General features: G+C 41.7%; 1 protein-coding gene and 1 long non-coding RNA gene across 6 annotated transcripts; one reads left to right on the forward strand and one right to left on the reverse strand.

Moving 5' to 3' along the window:
- Positions 1 to 118: 118 nt before the first annotated feature.
- LOC148645254 (cytochrome P450 2K1-like) lies at positions 119 to 19,136 on the forward strand. 5 transcript variants are annotated; one of them, XM_088612446.1, is made up of 14 exons: positions 119 to 518; positions 2,963 to 3,125; positions 4,097 to 4,246; positions 4,972 to 5,132; positions 6,489 to 6,662; positions 7,018 to 7,159; positions 8,001 to 8,185; positions 8,434 to 8,575; positions 8,819 to 9,003; positions 9,036 to 10,845; positions 17,971 to 18,099; positions 18,413 to 18,463; positions 18,619 to 18,669; positions 18,856 to 19,136. In XM_088612446.1, the coding sequence occupies exons 1-10, from the start codon at positions 321 to 323 to the stop codon at positions 9,036 to 9,038; spliced, it is 1,503 nt and encodes a 500-aa protein (XP_088468572.1). In that variant the 5' UTR covers positions 119 to 320; the 3' UTR covers positions 9,039 to 10,845; positions 17,971 to 18,099; positions 18,413 to 18,463; positions 18,619 to 18,669; positions 18,856 to 19,136. The 5 variants fall into 5 exon arrangements, with proteins under 5 accessions (XP_088468572.1, XP_088468573.1, XP_088468571.1 ...); XM_088612447.1 differs by having other exon boundaries at positions 9,068 to 10,845; XM_088612445.1 differs by having other exon boundaries at positions 120 to 518; positions 8,819 to 9,016; positions 9,093 to 10,845.
- Positions 12,138 to 13,844, reverse strand: LOC148645255 (uncharacterized). Its single transcript, XR_015928322.1, has 3 exons — positions 13,556 to 13,844; positions 13,369 to 13,449; positions 12,138 to 12,423 (listed from the first exon to the last, which is right to left on the reverse strand). It is a non-coding gene; the product is annotated as an uncharacterized LOC148645255 (long non-coding RNA).
- Positions 19,137 to 19,206: the final 70 nt, after the last annotated feature.

The raw sequence follows: 19,206 nt of genomic DNA on the forward strand, positions 1-19,206 counted from the left end.
TCATTTTTTTCCAAGCCTGAAATGTTTAGTATTTAGATAAGGCATGGCTTTAGTAGTAGTGGGAAATTAAAGATCAGTGTCTCCTCAGCGGCGAAACGCCTCCTCCTCTCCTCTATGGCGAAACGCCCATTGCCGTAGCGCCGGTCGTGCCGGAGCACTGAGCGGTGTGAGGCGGTTTGTACACCGGGGTGTTGTTCCCCCCGTCAGTTCAGTTTGAAGTTGGGAAAAACAGCGGAAATACTGTACTTCCTGCGAAAATTAGTTTTCCCGAAAACCAATTGAAAGTTAGCCTTGCCAGCTTAGCGGGGGAAAGCGAAAAAATGTTTTTCCTAGAAGACTTTCTGCAGCTCTCCACCGTGGCGCTGTCTCTGGCTGCGGTGATAGTGATTTCTGTGGTTTATATCTTCATGGGGTCGACACCCGAGTCTGTCAAGACACCTCCGGGACCCCCAGCCCTGCCGCTCCTGGGAAACCTGCTCTCGCTGGATCTGAAGAGGCTGGATCTGTCTCTTTGGGAAGTAAGATTTCATGATATTAAGGCATAGAGATCAGTTCCGTGGGTGCTGAGTGAGTTCAGGCACCACCCATATATTTTTTTTTTATCATACTATTGTAAAAGCAGGGGTGAATGCATATTTACTCGTACGTGTAAACACTGCCCGTAGTATTGCGCTTTGCAACCTCGTCTAATTTAGTTCCTTATGATTAAACTGACTCGCTTCTGATTAACTTGTAAATCGTTAAAAAGTAATCGGAGTTTGTAATTTCGTAACAGTGAGTCTGCGGAGGGCGGTTGCTGCTAACGAAAGCCCCTAACAGGTTTTATGTTAAAGAAATAAAAAATATTTACCCTATTTTGAAACCGGTCGAACAACAAAACAAAGCCGGATTTGACTGTATGTTTGATTGGAATTCTGATAACACCGAAAGCGATCTTCCAGTTGAGTTTTATGATGGCGAGTAACCCCACACCAGCACCGGAGAAAACTTTTAAAAACCACGTATAGGCATCAATTGCAACGGACTGGAAGCAGCTTAATAACTGGAGTTCAACCTGTGGTCAGCACTCATCTGCGCGATAAACTGATGCGCTGGCTGCCTTAAACCCAACAGCAACGAAACTCACCGCAGAAATTAATCCGCAGCTCCGGGTTAAATCTGCGCTCAACCTCAACGAGCCCAAAATAACAGTCTATATGTTGCTGAAGTAGAGGGCTAATTTAAACCACATCTTCATTTCATGGATATAAATTCGTCACTTATGAATTTATACATACGTCTTTTGAAGATTGTTGTGATAACTAAAATTGCTTTCCAGACACATCCCACCTATTCGTATTGAAGTTCAAGAATACACGCCTGATTTATTAACAAAAGTGTGAAAAAAATTGCTAACGCTATGGAACATTAACTCGTGCTTTTTGTAACGGTTTGCTAACGCCGCTGTAAGGAAACTGTAGTACATGCCTTTGTCAGTCATCGTTCAAAATACCTGTAATTTAGGTAACTTGGTGCCTCTGAGAACATCCACGAACAAAAAAGAAACTCTTAGGTGGAGTGCAACAAATGTAACCCCTTAAAATATCTTAACATTTATATTTATACTATTGCAGACACAAATGTAACGTATACATAAAACCCAAACACCGATGTGTTCGCTTATTCGTCTGAAGGATCTCCCTATGAATCTTTATCGTTTATCACAGGAAATAAATGCTTCTATAATACGACACATGTTCAAACTCAAACCCGCAGCTGCTGTTCTCGTTTGCTCCTATATACTAACAGGAAACAGAAAAAGTACTAATCATGGCCTATATATGAATTTATAAATTTATGATTCTGATTCAGAGCTGCAGTTCGTGCTAATCAGAACAACGGCGATGCTGAGCCTTCAGTGCCGCACTGAGCACAAGTTCAGCTGGGCTCCAGCTTCGTTCCGCACGTTTCTCGTTGCAGCTGAGCTCAGAGGTGGAGATTAAATCCAGATTGTACCGTATTAACTAGCCCGCAATTTAGTGCGCAACTGCGTGCGAAATCTGAAGTTGGCTGCAATTAACCCATAATGCGCTCGTCTTTAACACATTCTCCCGACGCTATAAATGACGCCTTCACATACAGTAAGAACGGATTATTTTTTTATGTTACGATGTGAGCTGTGGGCCAGAGAAAGTCTTTCTGCTTTAAATATATTTTACTCACGCACAGAAGCCTTTGAAACGTCTACAGTGTGTAAAGGGGTAAAATAACAATAACGCCCTGGATCATTCTGCTCAAGACATTTTTTGAGCCTGTCAGAAGTAACAATGACGACTAAAACAGACAAAACAACGTTTTCCTAGATTTGTGCCTGTTATTTCTCCGTTCACGTTCTCTGCTAGTTTTTAATAGTGTTGGACAATGTAGTGAATGCAAGGGACATTTGTCTTTATTTCCCAAATCCAGTATCATCCCTAAATTCTGCCTCCACCTGCATTTTTGGGGGGATCCTGGTTATATGTGGTTTGGTGGTCAGCTGCTTTTCGTTTAAGGAGCTCATCTAGGTGGGTTCTTTTTAAAGAAAACTAGGGCATAGACTTCAAAATCAATCTTTGCATCCCCATTCCATGACATCATATAACTTTGACCCTGCCAATAAATGAGAAAGTAAAGCTCAGCTCTGGAATTTACCCCCATGCTGAATATCTCATCGACATTCAGCGTTAGTTGGAGAAGAGACCTTCTGTAGTTTGAAAGTGTAACGATTTACTGTCTGTGTTTTAGAGGATTGAGCCTCTGTGTAGACCTATCCTACTTACCATGTGAAATGAAGAAGAAAAAAGGCTATTTTTAACAGAAACTTTATTCATTGATTGTCTTTCTTAATTGAAATGATTTCCCCTATTATCATATTACACATTTTTGGTCATAGTTAAACTGCTGAATGTTGCTGTGCAATTCTTTCTCTCTCTCTGTGCCCCAGTTGTCTAAGACGTATGGCAGTGTCTTCACTGTGCACCTCGGCCCCATGAGAGTAGTGGTCCTGGCTGGTTACAAGACAGTGAAGGAGGCGCTTGTTGACTACCCTGAGGAGTTTGGGAACAGACTCATCACACCGATATTTCACGATATCAGTAAAGGACACGGTAAAAATGTTTCTGCTGAAGCACAGGATCTTTCTAACCTAAACACACGTTCAGGCTTACTGCACTTTATGATAAAGAACATCTAGAGTATTTTCATTGTGCCCCCAAAACAGGCTTAACTTGCTCCATTCAGAGCTTTAATCAGCATTATTTCAAGTTTAGGTGGTACTTTGTGCTGGGTTTAACTCCTTCTTTCAGCTGCTTTTTGAGTAGTGTTTTATATATATATGGGAGAATGGCGTGCAACCACTGGACTCAGAAATAAGTAACTAAAGATGGTCTTTTATACCTTTAAACAAACAAGTTACTACGTCACATTTTGAGCAAATGATAAGACAGCAACACATGCCAATATTGTTATCAATTAGTTGCAGACTAGACAACAGTCAGTTCTTTCCATATGTTCTGGGCACACAGCCAGCTTACTAACCAAACCAAAGACCAAAGACAGGCAGCATATTTATATATGTGGGTTCAAGCCACTAGACTGCATAGTTTGCAAAAATACAAAAATGATAATACAAAAAATGTTGTTATCTCACTTCCCAGGAGACACCCTTATCTCTTCAGTGGTATGTCCATTGTCGAGACTATTCTACGTTGTGAGTTATTACTCATTTGTAGATCTTTTCATCAGTCTGACTGTTTCAATTTGTGTTTGGATCAACATGTTTCTGCTAATGTACAAGAAGACTTGTTTATAACTTAAATACACATTCAAGTTTACTGCACTTATTATTATTATTATTATTATTATTATTATACCTTACACTTATATAGCACTTTTTCATTATACAGAAAATGTAGAGAAGCTTCATTGTGCCACAAATACAAGTTTTAGCCTCAAGCTGGTACAGTACCTGCTGCTCTTTAACTCCCTCTTTCAGCTGCTCCTTGAGCAGTACGTCCACTGTAGAGACAATATTAAGTGTGTGTGATTTATCTCTCATTTGTGTTTGGCTCGAATGCAGGTATCATTTTTGCAAACGGGGACTCGTGGAAGGAGATGAGGAGGTTTGCTCTGTCTAATCTGCGGGACTTTGGAATGGGAAGGAAAGGGAGTGAGGAAAAGATCATCGAGGAAATCCAGTACCTCATTGAAGTGTTTGAAGCACATGGAGGTAGAAGGATTAGGCATTCATTTTCACAGGGGTCTTTGTCGGTTTTCAAGATACAAAAGCATCGTTTCTTTTGAAATGTAATTCAACTGGTCGAAATGATATTATGTCAATGGATAATCTGAGGACAGATGGTGTCCAGGTGCCAGTGACCTATGGGAGTGTCTTCAAATAGTCTGTTTTGTATCTGGGTGGCTTGATACAGGTGACACAGGCAAATCTTTCAGCTGTAGGGGAGAAAGACCATGATACAGATTTACAGTACATGCCAAATGAAGGACCTTAAATTCAGCATTGAACTGGACAGGATATATCATGATCTGAAGGAACAGGAGAAATAAATTGAAATTTATTTATAAGGCTGTTTTCCAGAGGTTTCTTTTCTTTGTTACCTTTTACAAACTCTCTTTTCTTCACTGTTGCTGAGGCATGGGACTATATAATGTTTTTTTCCCCCGAATGCATATTTTCATGGTTTCATTACAAACTTTCAGTTTAATGGAAGGCTGAGACATTCTTCCCTCCAGGAGCCCCCGAGCTGTGAACAGGCTTCGACAGTGATGGTAATCAGGGACGGAGTCAGGAAGGGAGAAGTGGAATTGGGCTCTAGTGAGCACTGGTGAACTGGGGTTCGAGAGGTGAAACTGGGAGCACACAAGGGTGATGGTATAGAGAGACACAACTGCAGCAGGTATTCCAGACTGATGCTGTATTCTTTCCTTTGGCAGGAAAACCATTTGACACCAAGGAACCTGTAAACTGTGCTGTTTCCAACATTATATCCTCCATAGTGTATGGAGACAGGTTTGATTATGCCGATCCTGTCTTCCAGGCTATGGTGAATAGATTTACTCAGAATATCAAATTCAGTGGATCTCCTGCTATCCAGGTAATATTTTAAATATTTAAAATTAAATATTTAAAATATTGAAAATAAGATCAAGAGAAACTTTTTGATGTTCTTAAAAAACCACTACAAATACAGGAAAGCAAATTTCAGTTTCAGTATAATCCAAAATGTACGTAAAATGTGTCTAGTTTTTTTTTTTCACTTTCTGTATTCACAGTTCGAGGAGTCATGGACAATATGATTAACGTGTTTTTAAAGCTGAATCTCTAATATTAGGATTTTGTAACAATGTAATCAAATCCTATTAGAAATAAACATACTGTATTTAATAGAAAACCAGAACATTAAAAATGTATGTGAATTGGACTTCTCACAGAGAAGTTCCAAACCAGTGTTCTTGTCTGATTGACCTGGAGGCACATTAGGCAGTGCTTCTGCCTCACAGCTCCTGAAGCTGTGGTTTGATTCTAGACAGGGGGACATACTGTGTGATCTGCATCTGCGGTTGTGTGAGATTTGAGTAGGATCCATTTCTTCTCAATCACTTCCAAATACATAATCCAGCAGCTACTGTCCATCACCCTGCAACTCCCAGCTGGCAGCCCCACTGAAGCTCAGCATGTGTGAGCCTGCCCAGTACCTGTATGGGAGACGTCCTGGAAAGCTGAGGTTGCAGCTGGAAGAGCTGTTAGTGGGGCCAGTGGGGAGCGCTCACCCCCATGGTTTGTGTGGGTCCTAATGCCCCAGTAGAGTGACGGGGATACTACACTGTTAAAAAGATATTGTCCTTCGGATGAGACATAAAACCGAGGTCCTGACTCTCCGTGGTCATGAAAAATTCCAGGGCATATCTTTAAAAGAGTAGTATTACCCCAGTGTCTTGGCCAAGTTCCCCCTGCTGGCCTTCACCAGTCATGGCTTCCTAATAATTGTACTGTATGTTAGCAAGTGTCTCTACAAGTGTCCCTATTTTCCCCTGTGTGGACCCTGCAGTGGATTGGTGTCCCATCCAGGGATTGGGCCCACCCTGCTCTCCATGTACATTCAGACCATCGAGCCTGTTTGATTGCAGGTAGTTAATTGAGCTGAGGGCTTCAGTATCATCTCCAGGTGACCGGAGACACTGTGCTGTAGGAGTTTCAGCCTTCAGATGAGACAGTAAACCAGGGTCCGGGCTACTGGTGGTCTTTAAACAGTATTATTCATAGGGAGAGTAGGGAGAGCCACTCTGGCACCCTGACTAAATCTAGAAACATTTTGGTGAAAACAAAAGAACATCAGCTTGTGTTGTGATCTGGAAAAGAAAAGCTTTTGAAGTAAATAAGACCTGCACAATTATGAAGTGCTCTGGTGGGGATATATTTTAGAAACATAATATTTTCTTTTGCTCTGTAGCTCTACAACATCTTCCCCTTCCTTGGGTGTTTACTGAAAGCTAGGAAGAAACTTCTGATGAACATTACAGAGAACATTGCCAGTATAAAACAACTCGTGGGGCAGCTGCAGCAGACCTTACAGGAGCACGATAAGAGGGGAATTGTGGATGCGTTCTTGATCAAGCAGCAGGAGGTGAGTCTTCACACTGACTGGTGAGCAAACTGGGGGATTTCTCCCAAAGAAGAGGGAAGAAGTGGGCACTGGCCAGGCTGCATTAACAGACACTCTGAAATGCCGGTTTTCAAATACAAACAAAACTGGGATTTGTCTCCTGCCAATAGTGTTTAATAAATAATAAAATTATGTGTTTGGTACGGCTTGGACTTCCGTCACATAATTGTCATGAGAAATTTTTACAGTTCACGGTGAAAATTCAGACTTTACTGCTCCCGCTCTTTCTTGGCACTGGAATCTGTGTGATTGATAACATATTTAAAGGACAAATTGTCAGCTGCTCAACATCTTTCCTTTTAAAAAATGTATTCAGGTTTCAGGACAGAGAGACTCCCATTTCCATGAGGATAATCTGACACAAACGGTTTCAAACCTGTTTGCTGCTGGGACTGACACAACAGCCACCACACTCCGCTGGGGGCTGCTGCTGATGGCTTCATATCCCCACATCCAAAGTAAGAGCCCCCCCTGCTGACTCTCTCAACACTCTGAATTACCAGGGAAAACCCCTGTGGTACAGTTTTAGATGTGCACATATTGCATAACAACTAATGGAGGGCATGTTAATTTATATCAAGCCTTCAGACCATTGGATAATACTGCAGAAAAATAATGAGGTTCAGGATCAAACCCTTCCCACCCCCAAAATTGGCCAACAGTGTTTCTAATCAGACCTGATCTCTTGTCTTTGGATGGTGGGAGGACATCAGAGCACCTGGTGAAAACCTGTCCAACTCGGCCTGTCCTGTAAGTAGAAATGACTCATCACACACCATTTCTCTTTCTCAAGCAAAATGGATCATTTGTCCTTCAGCCCAAATATCTTACAAAACATTCTAAATGTTCGATTTAATAGACCATCCACACAGAGTGTAGAATTGCTTCTCCAGCCCTAATCATGACCAGCAAGAGTTTTGATTATATTTTAGGTCTCCATGACTTAATGGAATAAATTACTAGCCAGTGACTGAAGACGTCTGTAGAGCCTCAGTCCTTTCTTACCCAGACCACAGGGTGTTCATTATGGTGGTGAACAGGACAAGATGTCCCTGCAACCTCTCTGTACATTTCCACATACAGAACACAAGTAAGGCCATGAGCCCCCATCTCATCCATCTGTTTTCTTAAGAAACCTAGAGTATCGGCTTCAAGCACATGACTGGTTGTCTTGTTCCAGACTCCCACTGCCCTTTGGGTAAAGAACCGCTTCCTGTGCTTGGGTTTAAATGTACTTCCATATAGTTAACCCTGTGCTGTATGGTTCAGGTTTCAATGTTTCTTTTGTTTTGCAAACAGAAAAGGTTCAGGAGGAAATTGAGAAGGTTGTCGGCACAAAGCAGCCGAGGGCTGAACATCGGAGAAGCATGCCCTACACCGATGCTGTGATACATGAAATCCAGCGCCTGGCAAATATCGTTCCACTGAACCTTCCTCACATGACAGCGGCAGATGTTCAGTTCCAGGGCTACTTCATCAAAAAGGCATGTAGACGTCTCATACTGCTGATCAGGTGTGTGTTGGGCCAGATGGTTCAGACTCCAGGATAATCAGAATAAAGGATCTGGGAAGAATACAAAAGAGTGTTTTCCTGTATGATTTTAGAACTTGAAATTGCCAGATTTCTAGGAAAGGATGTAAACTGAAAAGATCTTATTGAAAATTATTCTTAGTTTAAATGAGTTATGAATGAATGAGGGTCTAAGTTCTGCTTGTCATTGGCTCACTTCAGGGGACCCCTGTCTTTCCTCTGCTGACCACAGTGCTCCAGGATGAGACCCAGTGGGAGACGCCTCATCAGTTCAACCCTGCTCACTTCCTGGACCCTGAGGGTCAGTTTGTGAAGAAGGACGCCTTCATGGCGTTTTCTGCAGGTACAGGACCACAGTGTGCAGCTCATTTGTAAAAAGTATTTATATCTCATGTTGCATCTAATATGAATGACCCTGGATAGAACGGAGATAATAACACAGTCTGAACATTTAAATGAGAATCACTAAATCGTTTCTCAAGTAGCATGATGGGTGAGCAATACAGCCTAAACACATTGACACCCAGAACAGACACTCACAGTTTTTGAGAAGGAGTAACCTAACCTGTGGTGTTTGCTGTCCCAGGACGCAGGGCTTGTCTCGGAGAGAGCCTGGCCAGGATGGAGCTGTTCCTGTTCTTCACCTCGCTGTTGCAGAAGTTCACCTTCTCTCCCCCTCCAGGAGTGCAGGAGTCTGAACTGGACCTCACTCCTGTTTTGGGCATCACTATGAACCCACAGCCTCACCAGCTGTGTGCTGTGAGACGGGAGTAGGGCACCAGCTGTGTGCTCTGAGACCGGGTTAGGGCACCAGCTGTGTGCTCTGAGACCGGGTTAGGGCACCAGATATTCTAGTTAAGCTCACACAAAAAAAGGCTTCTGAGCCTAGTTAAGAAACTACTACTAACCCATCCCTTAATTTACAAAAATAAATCAACATGAGATAGTCTACGATTAGAGCAAATTCATCTGACAAGCCTCTGTAAAATGTACCATCCTCGTGATCTAGATCTGTTTAAGTGTTAATGACTGTTACATATTTTATAGTATTTGATTCAATTTGTACACATTGTCTTATTGCCTTATTATGCAAAAATGCATCATTCTAAAAAACACATGAGTGCATGCTCCTCGCGGAATCCCTCTATCTTGTCTCGTCGTGCCTGTGAAGGGCTGATCCACTCAGTCTGCTGAAAGATGAGCCTCTCCTCTTGTTGCTGGTCTTGTTTTATTATACCGAGGGGATAGAACCCTCCCCCTGAGTTCTGGTTGAGTTTGAGAGGCTGGTGCTGTTCTCTAAAAAGACGATTCCAGCCCTTATTGAGTTACAGATTGTTGATTTTCTGCACAGTTTCTCAGTTATTTAACTTGCTATTGCTTTCATTGCCATTTGTACCGGAACTAAACTGTCACTAAGAAACAGTGTCCAATACGATATCCAACAGGACAGTGAGCTGAAAAAGTTCCCAGAGAGCATGTTTATGTGGCTCTCTGGGAATATCCATCCATTTGATCACCAGTGTGATTTTTTTAGTATAAAGGGACGCTGGACATCAGCAGATCTGCTTCTAGAAAAACCTTGCATTGTACAAAATCTAGAAAGCCTGACCTATAGTATTTACTGTATGAAACAAACTGTGTACTGTAAAATGGAATTCTGCTGCAATCTAATGTACGGTACTATTGCACTAACCTGGAGAACTGTACGGTTTTTAATTAAAACTGTTTTCCGCAAATTATGAACTTGTTAATTGTTAATTTCCTAATGAACATTAAATAAATGAGAAGCAGTTTCCCACAGGGCAGGATGGCTAGACATAAGGGGTAAAATTCAGTAAATATTTATCCAGTTTTTATTAACTGTTTTTTTTCAAACAAGTGCCCATTTTTCCCATGTTGAGGGCATAGCCTGGATAAAAATTTATAGTAAACACGTTTCTCATTTCTCAACTGCAGGTGTGTTTCAGGATTTTGTTGTGTTCATGGTGCGACAAAGTAGGACAAGGAGATAGAGGAGGTATAGCAGACCCAGTTTTAAAAGTTTTGTAACTTTTGAACATGTTTGTAGGCCAACATTGTGATCCTTTGGGTACAGTTTTGTAGGTTAAACCACTCAAACTGAAGACTGCCTTAAATTATATATTTTTTTTAATTTGAAAAATAACATTTAGGATTTACTAAATGTACTGTGACTGCTGGTTTTGTGAACATGGGGGATGCCTACTCACTATTGCCTGTTGAGCAGTTGCCTTGAACACCTGATCCTCTCGAGTGAAACTGTAACTCCTACAGTATGTTCCAGTAATACTGGTCTGGTAAGTGTGATACTGAGGCACGATGTGTACTGTAAATATAATGACCTTTAAGTTAACCTTTAGTTTTAAGTGGAACAGGACAGAAAAAAAGAGGACAAGCCGAAGACTGTGATCAGCTCCCTTTTCTGGAAACCCATTAAAAATAATGTCTCGTATGTGATATTGCTCGTGGCTGTTGTGATGGTGACTTCTGTGGTTTATGTCTTCATGGGGTCGATACCCGAGTCTGTCAAGACACCTCTGGTCTGCCCTGCTGCTCCTAGGAAACCTGCTCTCGCTCGAGCGGTCTCTTGTGGAGGTAAGATAAAATATTAAGACATAGACACCAGATCACAGGTGTTTTTAGAGCTCAAGCACTCCCAGTATTTTTGATCATATTCAGAAAGCAGAGGTCAATGTATTTTTACTCTGTCCATGTCTGTGAGATCATCATACGATTGTGCTTACACTAATAAATGTTGTTTTATCCTGGACTCAGTCATCACCTTATCTGACTTGCACAAACCGTGGGTTAAACTCTTGGGGGTGTGGAGTTTGTGTTCTTCCAGTGTTCACGGGGGTTTGCTTTGGGAGCTCTGGTTTTCTCCCACAGTTCAAGGCAACTGATGCAGGTTAATTGAGCTCCGCCCTCTCCAAACGAGGTGCAGTTGAAAGTAGCTATATAACGACTTCCGTTTCGGGTAGTTACGTGCCCTCGAATTCAAGGACGATTACTGGTAAGATAACTAGATCTGCAATTTTGATTTGTGTTTGAGCGGAGGTTAATTTTGCCTTTCTACTGGTATTTGTGTGTTCGTAGAAATAAAGTTTCTCCACTATCGTACCCTAATTACAAGAGTTGCGGGTTTACTCTTAAAAAGCGAACATTTAAGAGCATGCAATTTGCGAGAGGCTTTAACTAGGACTAATATGTCGTAGCTATGTCACTTGTTTCATAAAGAAGTTATCAGAGTCTCCTTGTATCTGTTTAATATGGAAGTAAAGGACATTTAAAGATTCGAGCCGTCTTTAAAATGACTAGAATTAGCAACGTTTTGTAGTACAAACACCACTGTTATTTTATACAAATAAATATTTTACGCAAAGAAAAATTCGGAAACGTGAAAAACAGTGTTTTAAGGGGCTCTATGTAGTGCGTAGACCGAGCTAGTTCACAATACATTGGAAACTCTTGCATCACACATGCAGACCTCGGAAATATTTGAAAATTGTTCACCCCTCATAAAAATTTAACCATTTATTGAAAAAAAAAAAATCCATCATGCTTATGCGCTACAGTATAATGTATACTCTGGCTTCTACACCTCTCCGTCACAAGAACACGGCTAAAGGCCCTTCTAGCGAAGAGTTTGCATTAAAAACAACGTCCACAGCGTTCAAAATTAACACCATTTAATACACAGACGAAACCCGTGTATATGTACACACACAACGATGTTCGTCAAAGGTGGATTATGTTGTCAAACAGAAGACCACTGCTCCAATTCGTTTGTGGTCATGTTATAATTTATGAAGACGTAAAAATTATTCAGAGGCTAGGTTGCCTTCTATTTAATTTAAATGCGTCTGTAATCCTATTAGTTCTATACGTTCAGGAACTTCGAATATCCTCTTTCATACAGGATATGAAGACTGTCATCTACCGTCACCGGCTACCTGGGTAACGATTTGATTGGTTGCTCAGTTCCTTACGTCTGGCCAATAGGAATTGAACAGGTGCCTCCTTGTTGACCAATCGAAACCTCTCCTCAGTTTATGAACAACTGACCAATAGGAACTACAGATACTTCGGTCTCTCAGCCGACAATAGCGCTCGTCTCCGGTTTCTAAGCTTTGTTCAACAGAAACTCCCCACCGCTTCAGTTCAGAAGCAGATCTGGAAAAACAAAAACAGTATTAATACCTTATAGCTTGATCTCATAATAAGAAAGTCTAAGCTTACTCAAGACTAGTACAGAAGATGGAAATCCAGGCCATTACTGCAATTTCCCCTTCATCATACATCTCACTTCTCTAGCTGGTAGAGGCTATATTGGCAGGGGTTGGTGCACCTCACCTTGTACTGGTGCATTCCCCCCCCCCACCAGATGAAGTCAATTGCAAGTAATTTATAAAAAACTTGGGATGAAAACTATAAAAAGGAGAGTTTGGCATGGTAGTAAAGCGACTACAGTGGGGGTACAACCCTTCTAACCATCAGAACTATTAGGTCCTGAAATGTTAAGGACCAATTCTAGTCTTGCACACCTTCAAGGAATGTCTGCATATGCGACACTTATGCAAGCTTTGTTAAACCCCCTACATTTGTTAAATTACAAAGTAATTCCATGCCTTCCCCTCACTCCCCAAAGCCACATGTGAAGCATGTACAAAGTTGCAACTTAACCATGTACTGGACAGCAATTAAACCTATTAAGTCACTCAAATGTACTCTCCCTGCACTTTAGTAACAAAGCTGTATGTGCTCTGGATTAAGAAGAGACTCTTGCAGCCCTGCTTTTAGGAAGCCGGAGCACAGCAGCTTCTATACTGAAATCATTTTAGGACCTGCATTACCCAAACTGATGTAAAATACTCGAAGTTAGAAAAATGGTCATCCAAGCAAAGCTGCCACTGAGGATTACAGTACCTTAAATTACTGTCCTCCCACTGATCAATAAAGCATCAAGATGTTATCCCTTGGTACCACAACACTAGAGAACAGATCATAGCTGTATACAAAGACATCCAGTGACAACTTCACTTTGTTACAAGATCAGGGGCAAGGACATGACAGGTCAGAGGATCGCCATATACACCAAATAGCTTTGTTCCACATTACTGATGCAGTGTGGAGGATGCCCCATTCCTGTTGGAGAGCTTCAGCTGCCAGTCTCCATTTCCCCTTCCATGATCAACAGGGCTTTTTCAGTAGGGGGGAAAAAAAGGAAAGAGGTTACATAACCAAGTACTGACACTGTTGGTCATAGTAGCATGGTCTTAGAACATATCAACACAAACATTCCTACCCAGACCAGTCACATTCTGGATTCCCAAACTTTGAGAACATGAGCTCCTCAACCTTACACAGATCATGAGCCATTATTGGACTGCCACACCATCCCACAAACTTGTCCAGTGGAGATACTGCTGAGGGGAAGCTCCCTTTAGTACAAGAGGACGGGGTTGTTAGACCGATATGTAGCAATTTGAAGGTACTGTGGATAAAAGCAACAGCCAAGCAGAGTACAGCAGTGTCCTACCTGGGATCTCTGTGCAGGGATCTCTCCCCACTGGCTGTGCAGGAGGGTCAAGCGGTGTTTCTGGATCCCACAGAAACACACTGGGCTCTTCCTGGTATACAGCTTTCCTCAAGAGCCTCCAAACCTAGTCCCTTGGAATGGGGTTCTTGTAGAATTTAAGATGTCACAAGACAGATCAGTGCAAAGTTCCTGCAATGGCAATTTACTTCACAGCTTTAACTCACCCCAACATGGCTTCCCCATGAGCTGGCACACACACTTCACACCATTTCATGTGGCACTCCCTACTAGACAGCATCACTCCCTGCATTTCCAAACAGCTCATCAAGTCCCACAGATGATCAGCAGGCTTCAGTAACGGTGTTCTGGTTGAATTTTCTAAGCTAGTGACATCTTCCTCTTCTCCCAAAACATCCTAGAACTCTAGGCCCCAGGACCATTGACAATACAGCTCCCACTAAACACCTCTCATGTTCTCCTCTAGCTCCAAACACAATCTAAGCCTTTGTCTCCCGGGCTTCGCTTTTATAAGCCTCTTCATTAACTACAGGGGTTGGGCTTGTTCTGTAGGAACCTATCCCAAAAGTCCAGGTGTGTCCAGCCCAATAACACACACCTGCTTCCAGATCCCTGCCTGCTCAGAAGCCATCTTGGCTCAGAGAAGCACCACAGCCTGGGCTTGAGCCAAAATGTAAGGTTCCTGCAGAAGCCTTCTCTGGGACACTATGATGTTGCTTTAATAAAGTTTCCTTGAACATTATTGGAAATGTGTTCTTTCTAAACATTTCAGTATACCACAATCTATTTTAAAAACACATAAAGAGAGAAAGATAATTATTTGATTATACTTTATATATATATTATATGCTTTTATACATATATAGTTTTGTGAGTTTAACTCTTAAATCACATCATCACCCAATAGTATTTATCTTCATACATCAGAACACTTGTCGATGCCTGCTATGATTGGAATGGTGTTCTCAGTTGATGTATCACAAAGGAGAAAGTCAGCGCTAAAGACCCATTATGAAAACATGCTTTGCTAATAGAGTCCTCTGTTTTTTTAAAAAAATAATGATTGCTGAGAGTGTTGTTATTTCAGTTAACAAAGTAGATTGAGGCATTACTTTGAGACATAGAATTATCCTTCCAATATTTTTCATTGTAATGGCCAGCCTGTATTGGCTGATGACTTTTTAAAGTTTCTTCCTGTTGAAGAGCCTCTTTCCATTTTCGCTGAGAATTGGTGGTTTGGCAAGTAGGCATTTAAATAAACTAGCAGGGTGACTTTTTTCATCATCAGTAGAGTCTGAGATAACATTTTATTTGTTTCTCTGTGTGGTTTTGGTTTTTTCTCATGTACTCAAACAACCCCGTCACCTATGTGTTTTCATTTTCATCCCTTGATTTCTCTGAATCCTTTCTTCTCCTAAAAATGTGGCATCATCGTCTTCTCCTGGCCTCCCCTTCTTAGGCACAATCCAATATTAATTAACTGCTCTTACTGCTTCTACTGTTTCGAAAAATCCAGGGATGGGGAAATAGAACATGAACATCTGCCTCTAATATCTTCATACATCCCCCTCTCAGAAGGACCAGCGACTCGCTGGAGACGTCTTGTTAGCGCAATCCCTGCCAGAGGAGCATTTACAACAGACTAACACAGGGGGTGTGAAGGCATATAACCCTCATTTTCTCGAAGAATTCCTTGATTGTTTCCGGTACATATGTTGTTACTCAGGTCCTCTCCCAATCAATAATCATTCGAAATCTAGTGGCTGTTCTAGAAACTAGAAGTATCAAAACAATGGTCGCTCAACTCACTCCATCAATCACATGGTTTAGCATTAGAATAGTTTAAAGTGCATCATGTCAATTGACATAATTCAATTGGCATTTACCCACTTTTTGCACATTTCAGAGTGAAAGTGCTTGGGGCCTACGAACACCAAAATCTAGCCCTGACCACAGGACAACAAGGTCTCCTTGATTTTGCTTTGTACTTCCTGTGATCATACAAATGATGCTAGCATGTTCCAGGCAGCCAGACACTCCTGAAACTCCACTCTTTTGAACACATGTATCAATAGAATTATTGTTCAACGTGAACCTAGTCAACCCAAATTGCAAAACACATTTTTCCTTCCACGTTAAGAAGTGAAATGTTTTGGAATTTCCTGAGAGCACCTGTGGTGTGTTTGGCAGGGAGGTGGGGCTCTTGATAGAGAACTACACATTACAGCTGAAATAGGCGTTTGGAAGCTAAAGAGATTCAGTTGGAAGTATGATTATAAGATCTGGCTGAAAACTTCCCTGGGGAAAACTGAAGCCAGGACATCAGTGAGGTAGTGGCTGAACAAAGCAGACTTGAAGCCTGGGCTCCCGTTAGAACAACAGGTCTGCCAGATCTGTGAGAGCAGAGTGGTGGCTGCAATTTAAAAAAAAAACCTTAAATGAGATCAACAGTCTCAGAGACGACTGTGGAGACGAATATCCATGGAATCCTGGAAGGGACCAATTGAGAGCAGCTATTCCAGAGGGAATCGTCCGGTGTGAAAGATGTGATTATTTAAAGAGACGGGAGATGATGTCATGGGCTGGTGGTGGACCTGGAAGTCCAAGAGCTTGGCTGGTCATGAGAGGACCAGTGGCTACAGTGAGGGAGCAGGAGGCTCCAGATCAGGGAGGGAGCAGGAGGCTCCTGGAGAGATCAAGTAGTGACATTGAGGTGCAAGGAAGGTCTGGAGGAGTAGCAGGCTCTGTTGTGGCCATGTCTGGTGAAACAGGATTGACCGATTTGAGGGTGTTCCACTGCTACTCCCCGAAAAGGACTAGCCCGAGGCTGAGAGGTAGAGCTGAAGCTCATCGAGCTCGGGAAACCACAAGTGAAGACTTCCGTGACGCAAGACTCTGGGACAGAGATTCCAGGAGCTGGGGGTCCAGACATCTTGACACAGGCGGGTGTGCTCCACATGTCCCGGTTCCCCAGATGAGTGGGCTGTGATCATCACCACTGTTGGAGGAGAGTAAAGAGAGAAAAACTGGGAAAATGTTCCCCAGCAGGGTGTTAGGTTTGTGTCTGGAGAGGTAGATATGCCTGTATATGGCATCACACACCTCTTTGCAGGGAAATCACCCAGTTTTCTTTGAGTTACAGTAGTTCTTCCTCCCTGCTGCTTTCACCAGCTCCCAGAGTCTGCGCCTGAGCTCTCGCAGTACTTGGGAGTCTTGTCCTGGACACCATTAGGCTCAGGTGCTGATCCTGCTCAAGAGCTTTTTAGGAATTCGTTCATCTCCCGCCAGGTAGGATCTGGCTCTTCAAAAGCACTGGTGGGTCTGTCTGGTTTAACGAGCTCCAGCTCCTTCTCATGTCTGGGGTCGCTGTGGATTCTAACAAATATTCTTCCGCCTCCTCTTTCGTAAACTCCAGCTTTCCTGATCTTTTATCCATTTTTAGTGCTGAGGCTAAGGATTAAAGTTTAAAATTGGGGTTGCACTGAGGTTGAGAAATTTGAATTTATTTGAATGTAAAATGTACAGTTCAGTGCACTAGTGTTGAAAATTATGCCAAGTTAAGGAATTACTGCAGTTAACCAGTTATAAAATTAAGTTGCAGTAATACTGTGTGAACTACTTTGACAGGAACCAAGGGAAATGTGAAAGGATGTCACAGGGAAGTGTAGTTAAAAGTTCTTTACACAAAGAGTTGCGGGAGAATAGCACAAGTGATCTAGACATTTTGTTGAAACCTACAGCCTGTCTTCTTTTGAGCAATTGCTTTGTAAGATTAACTGATATCAGTAACCAAAAGGTGTACATCAATTGAATACTGCCCTCTCATTTGAACTTTCTCATGTTCTGTGACTTCTTAAATGAACACATCAGCTGCATGAGTAATGAGTAAAAAGGTAGTAAATTAAGTATGATAAACGTTTACAGATGGAAAATGTTACTTATTGGTCCAGCGTTAAGATAAATCAGGCTATAGAACAGTAATTGTCCTGGAAAGATGTTTAAAAAACACATATTTCTAAATTCTTTCATTCACAGTCTTGTGGCTCTCAAATACTAGTAAGGATTAAAAGTACTGTGATTACTCAATGGCCATGGGAAAAAAAAAACATTTTGAAGCTTGTAACTCAGAGGTTTTCTGTAAACATGATCGATTTCTTCCACAGGTTTTCACGTGGAGCCGAGAAAAAAAGCAACCTGCGTCAGTCTGTAGCCACGCCCACCCGCATGACATCTCTCGCAGGCCACGCCCCGCGCACCTGTGCGCCAGGTTCTGCTGGAGAGAGCGGAGCTGAGTGAGTTTGTTCCGCGTCTTTTATGATTATTTTTATTTTTATTTTATTTGAATGTAGTCTAAACTTCCCAGGAGAAAGGGTTAAAACAAGTATTTACGTTGGGAGCTGAATAGCATTTTTAATTTTTAAGTCTTTGTTCACAAAATCAAGGGTGTGCATGTTTTCAAACCGAAATAGCTTACTTAGATTTGTAAAGTTTTAGTCATTACTTTCCAGTGCATTTTGTGTGTTTGTGGTAAAAAATAGCTTGCAACAAATACTTATTACTTTAAATGGTTTTTAAATTCAAAATTCTGCATTTTTGTGTTTTCAGTTTTGTGTCTTTGGGAAGGACATGCTTGGCTCAGCTGCTGCAATTATCCAAGTAAGTATAAACGTTTTATTCATTTCTTTACACATATCGCATTAACATATTTTCGGCGCTATCTATCCTGGTGAAAACGCCGTTTCCTACTAAGAAACCTTGCTTTCAATTATCTTTAGATAATCGTCTAAATACGTGTGTTCTTGTGTTTTCAGTTTGGTGTCTGCGGGCAGGACATGTTTGGCTCAGCTACTGGAATTACCGATGTAAGTATAAACCTTTTTATTCGTTTACACGTATCATTTTGAAGTATCTCCCGAGAATTGTTGTCAAAAGAAGACTCAGACTAGGAGATACTAGATTTCTCCCGGGCAGAAATGGTTTTCACCCGACAACATTGTAGGCCTGCTGTTTATATTAAAAAGTTAATACTGATTTTTGTTTTTTTGCAGGAAGCGCACGAAGTTCCAGTCTTCATTCCAGTCGCTGCCTCGACTGATAACTCGGAGAAACAGTAACGTGCTGTGTGTTTCTGTATTTTTTCTTGTAGTTGCATGCAAATGTTTCTTACTCTGTTGACTTGTAACAGTATTTAGCGTTAATGTTGCCGTGCTTTGACACTTTGTAATTGAAATGCATGTTGATTTTCACTTTGAAGCCTGTGCATCCGACGTATTGTAATGCTTTGTTTTGTATGCCATTTTCGCTCAATAAATTGTTGATTGAACCTTGATTTTGTTCTTTGATTTCTTGTGCAGAGTTTTGTACCCCTTGGCCCTGAAAAACCCCGGTGTTGGTGAGTT

The sequence above is a fragment of the Lepisosteus platostomus genome, chromosome 19 (genome assembly GCF_059453375.1).
Source record: "Lepisosteus platostomus isolate fLepPlt1 chromosome 19, fLepPlt1.hap1, whole genome shotgun sequence".
NCBI classification, from domain to species: domain Eukaryota; kingdom Metazoa; phylum Chordata; class Actinopteri; order Semionotiformes; family Lepisosteidae; genus Lepisosteus; species Lepisosteus platostomus.